At 44.3% G+C, this 20,236-nt stretch overlaps 1 protein-coding gene across 3 annotated transcripts in view; it reads left to right on the top strand.

Moving 5' to 3' along the window:
* zbtb40 (zinc finger and BTB domain containing 40) overlaps positions 1-20,236 on the top strand; it is a 100,687-nt gene that overhangs the window by 72,428 nt on the left and 8,023 nt on the right. For all 3 annotated transcript variants that reach the window (XM_078558296.1, XM_078558295.1, XM_078558297.1), the window contains exon 16: positions 414-500. In XM_078558296.1, the coding sequence (XP_078414422.1) occupies positions 414-500 (87 nt within the window). The remainder of the gene's footprint in view (positions 1-413; positions 501-20,236) is intronic.

Below are 20,236 nucleotides of genomic sequence, written 5' to 3'. Positions count from 1 at the left end.
CAATTTGAATCCTAACCCATGTCTGATCCTATGATGTATGTATCTCATTGTAACTTGTCCAACATGTCCTGACTGCCAGTATTGAAAGAGGGTGTAAATTCAGCCCAGGTCAGTTGTTACCTTGTGCACAATTCACTTGTTTAAAAAGTGATACACATTGCACTGTGGTTTCTACTTCTGCACTCATCACTCCATGATCTCCCCATCATTAAGAAATAGAAACTTGCAGGCTGATGATGTCAGAAGTGGGAAAACCCTGACCGTTAACCCTTCAAGTATCAGATAATATTAAACTGCGTTCAATATAGAATGCAGCAGTGGTAACAATGTAAACTATAATAAAAGTGAATAATATTTAATTCGAACACCATAACCTTTCACTGTTGATGAAATATTGCACTTTATTCTCTCAGATATCAAGATGTTGGAGTGTGAGAAGTGTAAAGACACCTTTGCCACACAAGCATTGTTGCACATACACATGAAATCCAGACATTCAGGTATGTAAAGTGGTAACCTGGGTAGAAATAGCCCATTTGGACTCCCCCCTTAAGATACAAGTGCTTTGATGCTGGATTTTTGGACCTTTGAGTGAATATATCTATGCAGAATTACCTGGAAAAACTCAGCAGGTCTGGCAGCATCGGCGGAGAAGAAAAGAGTTGACGTTTCGAGTCCTCATGACCCTTCAGCAGAACTGAGTGAAGTTAGGAGAGGGGTGAAATATATGCTGGTTTAAGGTCGGGGGGAGGGTGGGGGAGAGAAGTTGGGGGGTGGGTGGTTGTAGGGACAAGCAAGCAGTGATAGGAGCAGATAGTCAGAAGATGTTACAGACAAATATTGAATTCAACAACTTTAGATCTTAAACTCCCTCCCCCATCCCCACCCCCATTTCCGTTTCTTCCCCCTTCCTTTTGTTTTTTCTAATAATTTATATAGGTTTTTCTTTTCCCACCTATTTCCATTATTTTTAAATCTATAACTATAATACCCTGTCAGTCTTTTCACCCCACCCCCACTAGACCTATACTTTGAGTGTCCTGCCATCCATTCTTAATTAGCACATTCTCTTAGATAATAGCACCGCCTTTAACACCGCCCTGTTCCTTTGTCTGTAACATCTTTTGATTATCTGCTCCTATCACTGCTTGCTTGTCCCTACAACCACCCCCCCTCCCAACTTCTCTTCCCCCCCCCTCCCCCCACCAAACTTTAAACCAGCTTATATTTCACCCCTCTCCTAACTTCACTCAGTTCTGCTGAAGGGTCATGAGGACTTGAAACGTCAACTCTTTTCTTCTCCGCCGATGCTGCCAGACCTGCTGAGTTTTTCCAGGTAATTCTGTTTTTGTTTTGGATTTCCAGCATCTGCAGTAGTTTTTTGTTTTTATATCTATGCTGTTGCTCATGCAAAGTTGCATTGCAGTAAATAGTGATATTTCAGTCTGACATTTTATGTTGCATGTGACAACAAGCTGTTAGCATGTTAAGAGTATAAAGAATATTTTTTCTCGATCATTGAACTGATGTATGCACCTAGTATAGTTTTTGATTATAGTAAAACCTGGTTTCTTAGAGACAGTTTTGCATCTGTTTGAGTTTTTTGGTCCCAATTACAAAGGTTACAATTTTCAGCCAGTATGTGAGAGTCTCCAGTGGAGGTACTCATGGATAGGATAGAAGTGTGTTTCTCAGCCAGTTTCATCGATAAGTCATGCCGCTTGCTTAAAACAGTCACTTAAACAAATAAATCTATGGATGTTTTGTAGTGACTTAAGTAAACATGCTTGTCACTTGTGCATCATAGATACCAAGAAACAGACAGCAGATAACATGAAACAGAATATGTGCATATTATGTATGAACATTAAAATAGAATACAGCTTTCTAAGATCTAATCATTTGGTAATACTGAACTTGAGTATTGCTGAAAAAGAATGCCAGTGTGATGCTAGGTATATAGGCTGTATGTCCCAAAGACTGGCAGATCATACCAAACAGCAGGTCCCTTCCACTGTTTGCAACTGGCAAGATATGGATCATACTGTTGTGGTCACTTTGACAAACAGACCACAGGAGTCTCAGGTGCAGGTCACGATCGTTTATTCGAGCGATTGCAAGGAGAGAACAATCTCAATACAGCTTGCTAAATTACAAGTGTTCACCATATTTATACATTATTGATCACGTACAAGAACAGTTTCCAGATTCTGACCTCGTTAGCATATAGTTTACATTAAACAGACATCTCTCTAGTAACAAAGGTACCAAGGTACAGGCATCACCTGTCCCTACTTTCACCCCCGGCAGAGACCTTCCCTCCCATCTCAACGAGGACCACCTGTTCTTTCCCTATCTGCTATAAACAAACCCAATCTTGGTTGTTTTTCAACCTAAGGCTCCGGTCTGACTCCTAAGACACCCAATCTATCATATTTGCATTCCTCTCTATTCGGCCTGGCCTTGCTGATGGTCACAGGCTCTGAGGGTGTGCAAGGTTCAGATTCCTCTCTGTCCAGCCTGGCCTTTAACTGTACTTGCAGGCACAGGCTGCTTCGATATTTTAAGTAGTCCATTCCCTTTCAATAAGATCTTAATGTACCCCTATATTCCCCCCTTACAGTCCCCCCTTGGCCTAGCCCAAGGTAGCCAACTACAGTGGTGCTGTCTGCCCTCTTTACGTACCGCCACCCATTGATACTGGCCAGGTATCCAGCTTTGGTACATAAAAAGTACTAGTCAGACCATCTGTATCATTTGGTCCTTTAATTTAAACCTCTGACTCGCCAAATTCCTTCTCCACCTGTTAAAACTCCCCCAGCGCCCCTTTTTTGTGACTTCCGGGTGCGATGAATCAAGTATGTTAGATATATAATCAGTATTAGTTGAAGCATAACTAGGGCATGGGAGATAATCCGAATCCAGGGGTGTATCTGTACGTTTGAGCCCCAGTTCCACAGGTCCTCCCACCACGTGGAAGAATCTATTTGTTCGATATCCTCCTTTAAGGTTCTAACCTGTTGCTGCAGTGTACAGTAAGTTCTGTATATCTGTTGACCCTGCCTCCGAATTGCGGTTAGGTGCTCTGGTAATAAGGGAATTTTTTAGGAGAACTGGTTCAGATACTGTGTCAGGTTATCTTTAAGGTTTTCCACGATGTGAATAGTAGTCGTTCGTCTCTTGTATATTTCAACCAGTTCCACCTTCCCCACCCTTGCCGGCACCTGTGGGTGTAGGCACACCGAATGATTGTGGATGGGGCATATCTGATTACCCCCGTACTGGATTCTTTCCTGCCACGTGGTGATACAATATCTCCCATTCCCTGCATATGCAACATGGGTCGGTTCTTTTGCAGCCCATATAGTTTCCATTGTACAGTTTGCTGCTGCTGTTTTAAATCCACACTTTGCTTCCTCTGTCTCATATATTGGGCGTGCACATACTACTGCAGTGGCCTCTATACTACACCCTTCTGATGTGGTGTTAACTATAGTTCCTTCTATGTCTACTGCGTATGGCGGAATATCATGGTACTTAATATAGTAACCCCCCCGCAATATAACCCCAATATTTTCTACTCTATATAATGTCCTGCCGGGTGTTGACATAGGTATGACAGGTATTACTAATACAATGCCTATTAGCGTATTATTATTTACTATACGTTCAACATTCATTCTATGTACGTGTGTTAAACCTCTGAGCTGGCAACCGGTCAAGTCATGATACTTGTGTCGTGAAAGATTAAATAAATGCTCATTAGTTACCCATAAAGGAACTACCCCTTCATTAATCTGTCTTAAATTCTCTTGGGCTTGTTCCAGTGCCCAAGATCCATAGGTGCTGCAAACATCATTTCTGCTCGCTTCGCCTGAAATATTTTTCCCTATTTCAGTCAGTTTGTTGATAGTCCCCGCATGACTTTCGAGCACGGTAGCCAGGCTTTGGATTAACTGTGTCATGTCCTGGTCTGTATTTAATTGGGTGTTAATGAATTCCCTGTCACCGCTGTAGAATCTCGTTAAGCTTAAAGCTCAGGGTACGGACCTTCTGGTCAACAGTTGTCAGGTTCTGAATTAACCACTGATGTCCCTATATTGAATATCGTAGCGGCATCATTTATCAGGCTGCGCTTAACGCGGTTCCCTCCCAAGCCTGATCGCATCTCGCCATTGAACTGAGATGCTTCAGTCATCAGCTGGCCCATTAGAGCTGTATATAGTGCTCGAATATGGGTTGAGCACCACTGGGGCGGGGCAATTCCAGATATGTTCAAGATTACGGGTACCAGCTCGTGGTGTACATTATCATACAAAACTCCTGATTAACCAGTACCAAACCATTCGTCGGTCCTAGATGCATAGTTGGACAAGGTGGGTCAGTCGGTGTGGTTTGAGGAGCTTCAATTATCTCTACTCGGACTGTGGAAGTAGACGTGGGAGGTGGCTGGATAGTGGCAGACCTCCGACGCCCGATCTGAAGCAAACCCTTACTACAATTCGAAAGCACTTGTTCTCCTACTGTTACATTTATCATTCCCCGTTGCGTGTCTCATTCGGCACTGTCCGTGCTGTACCAAAGTTCCTCCTGCGGTGCGGGATGAGCAGTGATGATCCCCGACCTTGTTGCCAGTACTGATACGCCCATGACCAGGAGCGTAGATCTGTGGAGACATTAACATCGGCTCCCGTTCTCCGGGTTACCGCTCGGTCAATTGTCATGTATCTTTAATTGTGTGGAATGCCTCCATTTACTTCCCGTTCTCATATCTACAAGTGCGCATGTATCACCTGTCATAATTACCTCGTATGGTCCATGCCTGTTCGCACCGGGCTCACCTTGACCATCACCTTATTCCCCACTTGGTCCATTGTTGCTCTTTGGATTTGCCTGTTTCCATATCCTTAATCACTTGTCGGTCTCTGACTTCCTTCCTTAACTCATGCAATTGCTTACTTATTCCCCTCACATAGTCTCGCATCCTTCCTTTTAGTGGTCCTACATCTCCCACTCCTACTATGATTCCCTCGGGTAACTGCATTGCTCTCCTAGTCATTATTTCACATGGGGTGAACCCGGTGGTCCTGCTTAGGGTAGCCCTAAGGCGCATTAGAATATTGGGCTGTTCCCTGTGTCTTGAATTGCTTTTGTGATTGATGTTTTTTTTTTAAGTTCAGTTCATCCTTTCCACCATCCCTGAGCTCTGTGGCTGGTAGGGAATGTGGAATTTCTGTTTATATTTAAATTTATACATTTCTTTAATGACTCTTCCTGTGAAATGAGTTCCCTGATCTGAATCCATCTGGATAGGCACCCTCCACTCCTTCCAATCTATTGCCTCCTGCTTCTGTCCCACGTCCTCCTCAATTCCTTAAACTGCCTACACAACTCTATAATGCACCTTCCTATCCTATCTTTCAATGGCTTCCAGTGACGGTTCTCTCTGGGAGCCGCTTAACTGTCTGTCATCATAGTGTTAATCCTGTATCCATCTTGTGGTAAATTATTGTTAAGTATTATTTCTCCTTACATTTCAGTTCCTGAACTACAGATTTTTTTCCCCTGACCATGATCATCCTAAGGTTCTCTTGATGTCAGTTTCTCTATTGCCTTGATCGTTTATAATGTTTCCTTGCTCTTTAGGCCGTATTAACTATTCCATGTCAACGAGGATCTCTGTCTCTAGATCTTTGCTTATCTCCCCCTGTGCCCTATGCGTTTCCAATGTCTTCAGTTGATGGCCAGATTATCAAATTCAGTTCCCTTAAAACAGTTTGTATATGGTGCCCTCTTTCCCTAACTCTTTCTCCTTCTTACCTCATGCCATTTTACACATGCAACAGCTACCATCTTATCTTGTTCAGATTGCCTGGAGAGACTTTTTAAAATAAATAAAATATTCTCATAACAGTTTTAAAAACAGAAATCAGGCATTGACATGTTCCTTATCTTCTTCTCAAACAACATTTTATTGTCTCAAAAGTAACCCACTAAATTGTGCCTGACCCGTTTCTTTTAGAACTATCCCAGATTCATTAACTCGGCCAAAAATTGGATTTCTGCCAAACTTTGTCAAGGTCTTGAGCTTAGCTTCATATTTTGGGAACAGACTGACAAATACAAAAGCTTGCAGCATTTGAATTAGTGCCAATTGTTGTCAAACCTTTTAAAATGAAAATTCCCTTTTGAGAACTTTATCATGAATCAAACCTCAAAATTTTAAACTTTGTAAGAAATGTAATTAATTTACACTATCAAAATTAAAACTACCTCTTTCTTATGTGTATTGATTTGTATCCAAGTTATAATTCCCATATGTTTACTGACACTTTCTTTACCTTTGGATAGCATCCTCGTTATTTGAAGTAACCTGTTAAATTACATTGCACTTTACATCTCAAGATTGCCCCAAATTCAAATTACAGTGCTGCTGGGATGCAGATTTCCTTTCATATTTAATTCATCTCTTCAAAATAAGCCCCTTTTTATCCATTGGAACCACCTAGACCGTGTGTTTATGCCTTTTGGTTTTCCTGGAATCCCTTGAACTTCAGGTAATTTTTCCCCTCAGAATTTTAGAATGCTAACTCGTATGAGTTAATGTAACTCATATGTATCAATCCCAATCAGCTTGGAAACTGGTGATACTAGTCTGCAAGGGGGTGGTACAAAGGTCGGTTCATCTAACCCTGTTTAATGACTTAAAACACTCATATTCTAAACGAAACTTCAAGTAGCAATGGGGGAAATAAAGGGATCTTGAAGGCTCCACCTATAGGGCAATCAAACTGATGAAAGCTCACATTTCCCCAGCCCCTGCCTGTCAGTGCTTATTAACTCCCTAGGGGTACCCGCCTTTTCTCTCTCTCTCTCTCTCTCTCTCTCTCTTCAGCACAAGCAGCTCTTGTAACTTAGATCAGTTTATTTTTTAAGTTACAGAAAATTCAGTGGCGGACCTTTCAGGTCCCAGTCATCCTTCCACATTTTCAGGAAAATCTCGTCATCCCGCACGGAACATTATACACCCCCAAGGCTTCCTTAACTGCCTCCTCAAAGTCCCTGTGCAGGGCTGTCGCCTTCTCCCGATCTGCGACGTCCCCAGGTTTCGCCCAGCCTCCACTTCTAAACTGCAGATATCCCCTGGGCATTTAGCCTTCACCAGCATATGGGTATCAAGGGGGTGCATTGCATGGATATCTTGCATTTCCTGCAGTTTGGTCCAAAAATCTGGGTTGCTATGCTGAGTTTTAAGTCTCAGCAGTTCTTTAAGCAAAACCTGCTTCTCCCCTGGGCTGAGTAGTACCTACTTAACTTTCTCCGTAACCCTCTCAATATCCTCATCCTCCCCCCATTCCTCAGCTCCCTTTCTCCCTTTGGGTTTTAATTCGCCTTTCCTGACTTTACTTTTCCTAACAGTTATTGCCGTAGGTGCCATGGGATTCAATGGGCACAGTGGGGCAGTTGGTTCGTATGAGAGCGGTTTTGTCCCAACTCCATCATAGGTTTCTCGTTCGGAGCTCTCCTCCTCTTGATCAGTATCACTACAAGCTGCCGCCACTGCTCTGATCTGTCCTGAATCTGACTTTGTCTCTCTCTCTCTCTAATCGATTGGAACTTAGTAATAATCCGTCTACACAACTGCAGGTACAAGATAATAATAACCATCACCCCTTTCTTTTCCTTATCCTTTTTCTGCTCTATCCACCACTGTTTTTGTTCTCTGAGGGTTCCCTGTGGGTTCTACCACTCCTGCATTTTTGTGATTAGTTTTGACTGTTGTTCTGCTATGAACCTTGAAATGGAATCTGCGGTTCCCCAGTCGAGATCCATAGCGCTATTCTGTTTCCCTGACGGCACTCTGTTCTTATTCCCGTCTATCTCTGCGAGGTGCGATCACACCGGCCTAACACTTTAGATTATGCAATGTTAATCTTATTCTACACCATATTGTGCGTAAAAACAAAAAGTGCACATATTTTGTGCATCCGGTCTTCTTAGGCTGCCAGGTTAAATCATACTACCTGGAAAAACTCAGCAGGTCTGGCAGCATCGGCGGAGAAGAAATCAGTTAACGTTTCGAGCCTTCAAGGCCCTTCGGCAGAACTGAAGCATAGTTAGAAGAAGGGAGAAATATAAATTGGTTTAAGGTGGGTGGGGTGGAGAGAGACATTGAGGGTGTGGTGATTGTGGAGATGAGCAGATAATCAAAAGATGTCACAGACAAAAGGGTCAAAGAGGTGTTTTGTCTGAGAAAAGTGCTAATTAAGAATGGAAGACAGGATATTCAAAGTACAGCTCTAGTGGGGGTGGGGTGGAAAGACTAACAAGGTTTTAGTTTTAGATTTAAAAATAATGGAAATAGGTGGGGAAAGAAGAATCTATATAAATTATTGAAAAAAAAAAGCGGGGGGGCGTCGGGGGGGGTGGGGAGAAACGGGATGGGGGGGGAGGTGGAGTTTAAGATCTAAAGTTGTTGAATTCAATATTCAGCCCGGAAGGCTGTAAAATGCCTAGTCGGAAGATGAGGTGCTGTTCCTCCATTTTGCGTTGGGCTTCACTGGAACAATGCAGCAAGCCAAGGACAGACATGTGGGCAAGAGAACAGGGTGGAGTGTTAAAATGGCAAGCGACAGAGAGGTTTGGGTCTTTCTTGCGGACAGACCGCAGGTGTTCCGCAAAACGGTCGCCCAGTTTGCGTTTGGTCTCTCCAATGTAGAGGAGACCGCATTGGGAGCAACGAATGCAGTAGACTAAGTTAGGGGAAATGCAAGTGAAATGCTGCTTCACTTGAAAGGAGTGTTTGGGCCCTTGGACGGTGAGGAGAGAGGAAGTGAAGGGGCAGGTGTTGCATCTTCTGCGTGGGCATGGGGAGGTGCCATAAGTGGGGGTTGAGGAGTAGGGGGTGATGGAAGAGTGGACCAGGGTGTCCCGGAGGGAACGATCCCTACGGAATGCCGTCAGTGGGGGTGAAGGGAAGATGTGTTTGGTGGTGGCATCATGCTGGAGTTGGCGGAAATGGCGGAGGATGATCCTTTGAATGCGGAGGCTGGTGGGGTGATAAGTGAGGACAAGGGGGACCCTATCATGTTTCTGGGAAGGAGGAGAAGGCGTGAGGGAGGATGCGCGGGATATGGGCCGGACACGGTTGAGGGCCCTGTCAACGACCGTGGATGGAAGAGGGAGGATGTGCGGGATATGGGCCAGACACTTCCTCCCCTTCACTTCCTCTCTCCTCACCGTCCAAGGGCCCAAACACTCCTCCTTCACTTCCTCTCTCCTCACCGTCCAAGGGCCCAAACACTCCTTTCAAGTGAAGCAGCATTTCACTTGCATTTCCCCTAACTTAGTCTACAGCATTCGTTGCTCCCAATGCGGTCTCCTCTACATTGGAGAGACCAAACGCAAACTGGGTGACCGTTTTGCGGAACACCTGCAGTCTGTCCGCAAGAAAGACCCAAACCTCCCTGTCGCTTGCCATTTTAACACTCCACCCTGTTCTCTTGCCCACATGTCTGTCCTTGGCTTGCTGCATTGTTCCAGTGAAGCCCAACGCAAACTGGAGGAACAGCACCTCATCTTCCGACTAGGCACTTTACAGCCTTCCGGGCTGAATATTGAATTCAACAACTTTAGATCTTAAACTCCCCCTCCCCCCATCCCCACCCCGTTTCTTCCCCCCCCCCCCCCCGCTTTTTTTTTCAATAATTTATATAGATTCTTCTTTCCCCACCTATTTCCATTATTTTTAAATCTAAAACTAAAACCTTGTTAGCCTTTCCACCCCACCCCCACTAGAGCTGTACTTTGAATATCCTGTCTTCCATTCTTAATTAGCACTTTTCTCAGACAAAACACCTCTTTGACCCTTTTGTCTGTGACATCTTTTGATTATCTGCTCATCTCCACAATCACCACACCCTCAATGTCTCTCTCCCCCCCCCCCACCCACCTTAAACCAATTTATATTTCTCCCTCCTTCTAACTATGCTTCAGTTCTGCCGAAGGGCCATGAAGGCTCGAAATGTTAACTGATTTCTTCTCCGCCGATGCTGCCAGACCTGCTGAGTTTTTCCAGGTAATTCTGTTTTTGTTTTGGATTTCCAGCATCCGCAGTAGCTTTTAGCTTTTTGTTTAAATCATACTACTGTCGCCTTTCAGGTTAATGAAATTGTCATGGTGGAACTTGTTTGATCTTTTTTTGAAAGGAGCAAAATATTTTTAAGGTTGAGGTACTCCCCCTCAGGAAATTCTGCATGTCTTTTTTCTGCATGTCTGCCTTTTTTCCCTCTTGACATGTTTGCAGAAACTCCTTCAAACTTAGAAAAAACATCTCATGATGTGAGCAAATAACTTCTCAAGAGAAATTCCAGGGACTTCAAATTGAGTCTGTGACTTGGCTGGTATCCTTTGTTAGCTCTACTGGAACATCTTGCAGTGTAATGTCCAGAATTTTCAGTCTGCCTTACTCCCTGGCCAAGTGGAGGTCGAGCAAAGTGTGTTCGTGACTGGCATCCAAAGTTCAGAATTACTTGTTGAGTAACTCAGACATTAATACGGAGTGCGTACCTTGGGAAACCTTGAGTAACTGGCTTTCCATTACTTGATTTTAGAGTTTTTTAAGGCTGTATCTAGTAGGATGAATAAGGGAGAACCAGTTAGCGTAGTGCATTTGATTTTTCAAAAAGCTGTCAATAAAATGCAACACGAGAGGTTATACAAAATTGGGCTTATGAGATTGGGATAATATATTAGCATGGATTGAGGATTGGTTAACTGACAAATGACAGAGTAGAAATAAATGGGTTATTTTCGGGTTGGCAGGCTGTAACTATTGGGATGCTGGAAGAGTAGGTACTTGGGCCTCACCCTTTATAATCTATATCAATGACTTAAGCTGGGAGACTGAGTGCAATGTATCCAATTTTGCTGACGATGAAAAGTGAGGGGGAAAGTAAACTGAGGAGGACACAAGATGGTTGCAAAGTAGGTTGAGTGAATAAGCAAGAGCATGGCAGATGGAATATAATGTGGGAAGTGTAGGTTGTTTACTTGGGTATAAAAGTGGAAATGAAAATATTTTAAATGGTGAGAGAAAGGGGATTATTGGTATACAGAGGGCTTTTAATTTATTTATTCATTCATGGCATGTGGGCACCACTGGCTACACCAGCATTTATTGCCCATCGCTAATTGCCTTCTTGAACTACTGCAGTCCATATGTTGTAGGAACACCCACAGTGCTGTTAGGAAGGGAGTTCCAGGATTTTGACCCAGCGAAGGAACAGTGATATAGCTCCAAGCCAGGATAGTGTGTGGCTTGGAGAAGAACTTGCATGTGGTGTTGTTCTCATGCATCTGCTGCCCTTGTCCTTTAGGTGATAGAGGTTGCAGGTTTGGAAGGTGCTGCTGAAGGAGCCTTGAAGTACTGCAGTGCATCTTGTAGGTGGTACACACTGTTGCCACTGTGCATCGGTGGTGGAGCGACTGAATGTTGAAGGTGGTGGATGGTGTGCCATAAGCGGGCTGCTTTGTCCTGGATGGTGTCCAGCTTCTTAAGTGTTGTTGGAGCTGTACTCATCCAGGCAAGTGGAGAGTTTTTGATAAGGACCCGCACAAGAAGTGAGTAAACAAAATTAGAGCACATGGAATTGGCATGGTTTGAGAACTGGTTAACAAACAGAAAACAGAGTAGGAATAAATGGGCCATTTTCAGGCTGGCAGGCTGTGACTAGTGGGATACCGCAAGATTAGTGCTTGGGCCTCAGCTATCCACAATCCATATCAATAACTTGGATGTGGGGATTAAAAGTAATATTTCCAAGTTTGCAGATGGCACAAAACTAGGTGGAAGTGTGAGTTGTGAGGAGGAGGCAAAGATGCTTCAAAGGGATTTTGAGAGGCTAAGTGCGTAGGCAAAAATTTGGCAGATGGAATACAATGTGGAGAAATGTGAGGTTTTCCACTTTGGTAGGAAAAACAGAAGTACAGAGTATTTCTTAAATGGTGAGAGGCTGGGAAGTATTGAAATTTAAAGGGGCTTGGGCGTCCTTGTTCATGAGTCACTGAAAGCTAAAATGCAGGTATAGCAAGCAATTCAGAAGGCAAATGGTAGGTTGGCCTTTATTGCAAGAAGATTTGAGTGTAGATTAAAGATATCTTACTGCAATTATATAGAGCCTTGGAGGGACCACACCTGGAGTATTGTGTGCGCTTTGGTCTCCTTACCCAAGGAAAGGTATACTTAACATAGAGGGAGTGTAACAGGGGTCCACTGAATTAATTCCTGAGATGGAGGCATTGCCCTATGAGGAACAATTAAATAGACTGTGCTTTTATCCTTTGGAGTTTAGAACAATGAGAGATGATCTCATTCAAACATACAAAATTCTTACCGAGCTCGACAGGGTAGAGGCGGGAAGGATGTTTCCCCCGACTTGGGTGCCTAGAACCAGCGGACAGCCTCACAATAAGGGGCAGGCCATTTAGGACTGAGAGTCATAGAGTTATACAACACAGAAACAGGCTCTTCAGCCCATTGTGTCTGTGCTGGCCATCAAGAACCTATCTATTCTAATTCCATTTTCCAGCACTTGGCCCGTAGCCCTGTATGCCATGACATTTCAAGTGCTCATCTAAATACTCCTTACATGTTGTGAGGGTTCCTGCCTCTACCACCCCCTCAGGCAGTGTGTTCCAGATTCCAACCACCCTCTGGGTGAAAAATGTTTTACATTTCTTCACTCAGGGTGCTGAATCCTCAGAATTCTCTGCCCCAGGGGGCTCTGGAAGCTGCCGTTGAGTATGTTCAAGACTGAGATGAATAGATTTCTACATACTAAAAACATCAAGAGATATGGGGATAGTGCAGGAAAATGGTGTTGAAGTAGAAGATCAGCCATGATTTCACATGACTGGCAGAGTGGGCTCGAAGGGCTGAATGGCCTGCTCCTATTTCTTATGTTCTTATGTATTCCATCACGCTGCTGACTTGTGCTTTGTTGACAGTGGACAGGCTTTGAGGAGTCAGGAGGTGAGTTACTTGCTGCAGAATTCCTAGCCTCTGACCTGCTCTTGTAGCCACAATACTTATATGGCTCGTATTGTTCAGTTTCTGGTCAATGGGTAACCCCCAGGATAGTGGGGGATTCAGCGATGGTAATGTCAGGGGAAGAAGGTTAGATTCTCTCTTGTTGGGGGTGGTTATTGCCCGACACTTGTGGCGCAAATGTTACTTGCCACTTATCAGCCCAAACCTGAATATTGTCCAGAAAATGGATATGGACTGCTTCAACATCTGAGTCATGAATGGTACTGAACATCGTGTAATCATCAGCAAACACCTCCACTTTTGACCTTATGATGGCAGGAAGGTCATTGATGAAGCAGCTGAAGATGATTGGCCCTAGGATGCTAACCTGAGGAACCCCTGCAGTGATGTCCTGGGGCTGAAGTGATTGACCTCCAACAACCACAACCATCTTCCTTTGTGCTAGGTATGACTCCAACCGGTGGAGAGTTTTCCCCCTGATTCCCATTGACTCCAGTCTTGCTAGGGTTCTATCATGTCATACTCAGTCAAATGCTGCCTTGATGGCAATCACTCTCGGCTCACCTTTTGAGTTCAGTTCTGTTGTCCATGTTTGGTCAGGAACTGAGTGGCCCTGGCAGAACCCAAAGTGAGTGTCAGTAAGCAGGTTATATATGTATAGGTGTCACTTGATCACACCTTCCATCACTTTGCTGATAATCGAGAGTAGACTGATGTAGTAATTGGTTGGGTTGGATTTGCCCTGCTTCTTATGCGCAGGACATACCTGGGCAATTTTCCACACTGCCGGGTAGATGGCAGTATTGTAACTGTACAGGAACAGCTTGGCCAGGGGCGCAGCTAGTTTGGGAGCACAAGTATTCATTACTATTGTTGGAATGTTGTCAGGACCTATAGCCTTTGCAGTATCCAGTGCCTGCAGCTGTTTTTGAAATAACGTAGAGTAAATCGAATTAACTGAAGACTGGCATCTGTGATGCTGGAGACCTCTGGAGTATTCCCAAGATGGACCACCCACTCGGCACTTCTGAGTGAAGATGGTTGCAGATGCTTCGCCCTTTATCTTTTGCACCGATGTGGTGGGCTCCTCCGTCATTGAGGATGGGGATATTTGTGGAGCCTCCTCCTCCTCCTGATAGTTGTTTAATTGTCCACAACATCTCATGACTTGATGTGACAAGACTGCAGAGCTGAGATCTGATCTGTTGGTTGTGGAATTGTTTAACTCTGTCTATAGCATGCTGCTTATGCTTTTGGCATGCAAGTAATCCTGTGTTGTAGCTTCACCAGGTTGACACCTCATTTTTCGGTATGCTTGGTGCTAGTTCCAGCATGCCCCCCCCTGCACTCTTCATTGAACCAAGGTTGATCCCCTGGCTTAATGGTAATGGTAGAGTGGGGGATATGCTGGGCCAATCATTGAACCAAGGTTGATCCCCTGGCTTAATGGTAATAGTAGAGTGGGGGATATGCTGGGCCATGAAGTTACCTGAGGACTCACGAATGCCTTTTTACATGAATCACAAAGTTAATATGCAGGGACAGCATGCAGTTAGGAAAGGTAATGGTATGTTAACCTTCATTACAAAGAGTTTGAAGTACAAGAGTAAAGATGTCTTAGTGCTGTCAAAGAGGGCATAGGTGAGGTCAGACATGGAGCATTGTGTACAGTCTTAGTCTCCTTTCCTAAGGAAGGATATACTAACCTCCGAATGTCTGCAATGAAGGTTTCACTAGATTGGTTCCTGGGATGAGGGGATTGTCCTATGTGGTGAATTTGAGTAGACTAGGCCTATATTTCATGGAGTTTAGAAGAATGAGAGACAGTAGCATATAAAATTTCAAAGGACTTTGACAGGGTAGATGCTGGGAGGATATTTTCCCTCGCTGGGAAGTTTGGAACAAGGCTGGTGGTGGTGGTGGGGAGCTGGGGCACATCTCAGAATAAGGGATCGATTATTTAGGACTGAGATGAGAAACTCCTTCACTCAAAGGGTTATGCATCTTTGGAACACTCTACTCCAGAGAGCTCTAGATGCTCAGTTGTTGCATGTATTCAAGACAGAGACCATTTGTATCTGTCAAAGACCATTATTGTTTTCAGTGACTGTTCACCACCTCACCTTTCATTCAGTGAACCTGTTTGATGAGGACAGGCGGACTCCATTCTAAAACTGCCGACTAAAGGTTAGTCAGTGTTTGGACCTATTCTTACGATGTAAGAAGACATCAAGATTAAAAAAAAGACTCTGATCACCAAGCTTGTTCTTGCCACAGATTACATAAATACCTGTCAAAATCTACTGCACCTAATCTTTTGAAGTATAGTTTTGCGTAAAAATGTGCGCATTATAGTTAATTAAGCAGAACTCCAAAATTTATCCACTATTTCATCTCCTATGGACAATATTCCCTATTCCAATACAAAGCCAACTCCATTCTTGATTCCTGATTTCTCTTCAGTTCTGATGAAGAGTCATACGGACTCAAAACGTTAACTGTATTCCTCTCCACAGATGCTGTCAGACCTGCTGAGTTTTTCCAGCAATTTTTGTTTTTGTTTTTGTTTCAAATTTCCAGCATCCGCAGTATTTTGCTTTTATCCATTCCTAACCCATTTATTTAGCTCCCTTTTTTAAGGAGCTCATTATCTCAGCATTATTACTTTTGCTTGGAGTCTTTTGCATATCCATAATACATGGGGGAGGCTTTCTAAAACTTCTCATCTCGCTTGAGACTTAATTTTTAGACCTTGCCTTCAAGTTCTATGCTGAAAAAGTCATGTAGTTGCATGCAAATAAGGTTTACATCTATATTCGACTGAGGTGCCAACTTGATGAAGCTACAACAGAGGACTGAATGCATGATAAACAGCTAAATAATCTCACAACCAATGGATCAGATCAAAGCTCTGCAGTTCTGCCACATTCAGTCATGAATGGTGGGGGACAATCAAGCGACTAGCTGGAGGAGGAAGGACGACAAAATATCTCCTTCCTCAATCATGGTAGAGCCTAGCACACAAGTACAAAAGTCGAGCATTTGCAACCATCTTCAGCCAAAAGTGCCAAGTGGATGATCCATCTCAGCGTGCTAAGGTCCCCAGCATCATAGATGCCAATCTTCAGCCAATTCAGCAGTGTGTACCATCTGCAAGATGCACTGCAGCAACTCGCCAACAACAGCATTTTCCAAACCCATGATTTCTACCACCTCGAAGGGCAAGATCAGCAGATGCATGGGAACACCACCACCTGCAAATTCCCTCCAAGCTGCACACCTTCCTGACTTGGAACTGTATCGCTGTTCCTTCACAGTTGCAGGGTCAAAATCCTAGAAGCTCCTCCCTTGTAGCACTGTGGGTATACCTACATGACATGGACTGCTGCAATTGAAGAAGGCGGCTCACCACCACCTTCTCAAGGACAATAAGGAACGCTGACTTTGCCAGCAAAGTCCATATCCCAAGAAGAAAATTCAGTTCACTTCACGAAATGTCAAGAAAAGTCTGAGCGCATTGGATACAGCAAAGGCTATGGGCCACAACAATATTCTGCCCATAGTGTTGAAGTCGTGCTCCAGAACCAGCCACACTTCTCGCCAAGCAGTTCCAGAATGGTATGTCTTGTCCACAAAAAGCAGGAGAAATCCAATCCAGCTAATCATTGCCCCATGAGCAATATCAAGTGACACTCACTCACCAATAATCTGCTCACTCATGCTGTTTGGATTTTGCCAGGACCACATAGCTCCTACATATTACAGCCTTAGTCCATTCATGGACAAAAGAGCTGTATCCTAGAGAAGAGATGAGAGTTGACTCTCCTTGACATCAGGATAGCATTTGACTGAATATGGCATCAAGGAACCTGAGTAAAATTGGCCCAGTGGGATTTGGGGTTGGCGGGGGGTAGGGGGAAGAGGGTAGCTCTCTGCTGCTTGGAGTCATACCGAGCACAAAGTAAAGTTTGTTTTTTTTTTGGAGGAAAATCATTTCAGCCCCAGGACATTGCAGGAGCTCCTCAGGGCAGTGTCCTAAGCCCAACCATCTTCAACTCCTTCCCTCCATCATTAGGCCAGAAATGAAGATATTCGCTGATGATTGCAGAATATTCAATATCATTCTCAACTTCTTAGATAATGAGCAGTCTGTCTCCATCCCATAAGATCTGGACAACACTCAGGCATGGGCTGATAAGTGACGAGCAACATTTGCGCTTAGAAGTGCCAGGCAAGGACCATCTCTAACAAGAGAGAATCTTGCAATCTACCTTTGACATTAAGCAGCATTACCGTTGTTGAACCCCTCACTGTTAATATCCTGGGGAGGGTCACCAATGAATAGAAATTTAACTGGACCAACTACATAAATGCTGTGGCTACAAGAGCAGGTCAGAGGCTGGGAATTCTTTGGTGAGTAACTCATCTCCCTGCACCCAAAAACAATTCCACCATCTACAAGGCAAAAGCCTTGTGATGGAATACACCCCAGTTGCCAACACTCAAGAAGCTTGACACCATCCAGGTAGCCAGCTGAATTGGCACCCCATCCACCCCCTTAAATATTCACTCCTTTCACTGCATATGGCGGCTGCAATGTGTACCATCTGCAAGATGCACTGCAGTGACTTGCCAAGGTTCCCTTGACAGCACCTTCCAAACCTGCAGCCTTCACCACCTAAAAGGACAAGGGCAGCATATGCATTGGAATACTACCACCTGCAAGTTACCCCCCCAAGTCGCACATCATCCTGACTTGGAACTATATCGCTGTTCCTTCATCGGCACTGGATCAAAATCCTGGAACTCACCATCTAACAGTACTGTGGCTGCATCTACAGCACATGGACTGCAGCGGTGCAAAAGAGGGCAGCGCCCCACCACCATCGTGATGGTAATAAATATTGGCCTTGCCAACAACTCCCATATCCCCTGAAGTAATAACAAAAGCCATCATCTGCATTCCTTAGCATTTTAATATCTGGATTAGGTCACCTCCTTAATCCTTTTTCCAGAGAAAATGAGTTCAGTTCTAAGTCTATGCCATTCATCCTGGCTGCTTTCAGATTGAATTTTGTTCGAAACAAATTTGATCAAAACTGATTAGAAGGGAGGATTGGACAATTTTCTCCATGGTTACCTTCAAGCCAAGAATGTCTGATTTCAGAAATGTTCTTTGATATTAGCTTGAAGAGTCAGATTAACTCTAAATAATCCAAGAAGCCTAATACAGTTGAACACTAATCAATGCAGTGCGTGTTCTCTGATAACAGGAATGTGGCTGAATACTCTACAATTCCTACTTGGGTGTGTGTCCTCATCAGAATCTTAATCCAATGAAAATAAAGCTATTAAAAAAAATACTGAAAATATTGAGATCAGGCAGCAGAACAGGTAGGCCGGGTGATAAGGCATAAAGAATAAATAAGGCATAAAAAATAAATAAATAAAAATTTTAAAATGGCTTAAAAAGGAGGCCAAGATGGAGGAAAGAGTTCATGGTCTGAAGTTGTTGAGCTCAGTGTTAAGTCTGGAAGGCTGTAAAGTGCCTAGTCGGAAGATGAGTTGCTGTTCCTCCAGTTTGCGTTGGGCTTCACTGGGACATTGCAGCAGGCCAAGGACGGACATGTGGGCATGAGAGCAGGATGGTGTGTTGAAATGGCAAGGAACAGGAAGGCCTGGGTCATGCTTGCGGACTGTGCAAAGGTGTTCTGCAAAACAATCACCCAGTCTGTGTTTAGTCTCCCCATTGTAGAGAGGACTGCATTCAGAGCAGCGAATACAGTAGACTAAATTGAAGGAGTGCTGCTTCACCTGAGAGGAGTGTTTGGGTCCTTGGAAGGTGAGGAGGGAGGAGGTAAAGGGGCAGGTGATGCATCTTCTGCGATTGCATGGGGAAGTGTCATGGGAAGGGGGTGACGAGTTCGGGGTGATGGAGGAGTGGACCAGGGTGTCCTGAGGGGAATGGTCCCTACGGAATGCTGACAGGGAGCAAAAGGAAGATGTGTTTGGTGGTGGCTGGAGTTGGCGGAAATGGCGGGGGATGATCCTTTGAATGCAGAGACTGGTGGGGTGGAAAGCAAGGACAAGGGGGGCTCTATTATTGTTCTGGGAGGTAGGGGAAGGGGTGAGGGCAGAGGCGCAGGAGATGGGTTGAACACGGTTGATGTCCCTGTCAGCTGCAGTGGGGAGGAAACCTCGGTTAAGGAAAAAGGAAGACATGTCAGAAGTGCTGTTTTAGAAGGCAGCATCATCAGACCAGGTGTGACAGAGGCGAAGGAACTAGGAGAATGGGATGGAACCCTTACAGGAAGCAGGGTGCGAGGAGCTATAGCCGAGGTAGCTGTGGGAGTCGGTGGGCTTGTAATGAGTATTGGTGGACAGTCTATCACCAAAAATGGAGACAGTGATCAAGGAAGGTTAAGAGAAGTGTCGGAAATGAAGGTAAAGGTGAGAGAAGGATGGAAATTGGAAGCATAATTGATACGTTTTTCCAGGTCCAGACTAGAGCATGAAGTGGCACCAATATAGCCATTGATGTACTGAAGAAAGAGTTGTGTAAGTTGGCTGAGTCGGAGTGGAACAAGGAATATTCCACATACCTCACAAAAAGACAGGCATAACTGGGGCCCGTGCAGGTATCCATAGCCACACCTTTTCTTTGGAGGAAATGTGACAAGTTAAAGAAAAAATTGTTCAGTGAGAACAAGTTCAGCCAGGCGGTGGTGGATGGGGATTGTTCTGGCCTCTGTTCAAGGAAGAAGCAGAGAGCCCCCAGACCAATCTGGCGGGGGATGGAGGCGTAGAGGGATTGGATGTCCATGGTGAAAAGGCATCGGTTAGGGCCAGGAAGCTGGAAATTATTAATATGACGTAGGGCATCAGAGGAATCGCGAATGACAAGGAAAGAGAATAGAGTCAAGATAGAAATGTAGGGGAGGCAGTGGCATAGTGGTATTGTCACTGGACTGGTAATCCAGAGACCCAGGGTAATGCTCTGGGGACCCAGGTTTGAATCCCACCATGGCAGATGGTGGAATTTGAATTCAATTTATAAGAAATCTGGAATTAAAAGTCTAATGATGACCATGAAACCATTGCCAATTGTTGTAAAAATGTCCTTTAGGGAAGGAAATCTGCTATCTTTACCTAGTCTGGTCTACATTTGACTCCAGACCAACAGAA

This window comes from Cetorhinus maximus, chromosome 15 (genome assembly GCF_964194155.1).
Source record: "Cetorhinus maximus chromosome 15, sCetMax3.hap1.1, whole genome shotgun sequence".
Taxonomy (NCBI): domain Eukaryota; kingdom Metazoa; phylum Chordata; class Chondrichthyes; order Lamniformes; family Cetorhinidae; genus Cetorhinus; species Cetorhinus maximus.
Note: the sequence above shows the minus strand (reverse complement) of the source record. Positions and strands in the feature narration are given on the sequence as shown.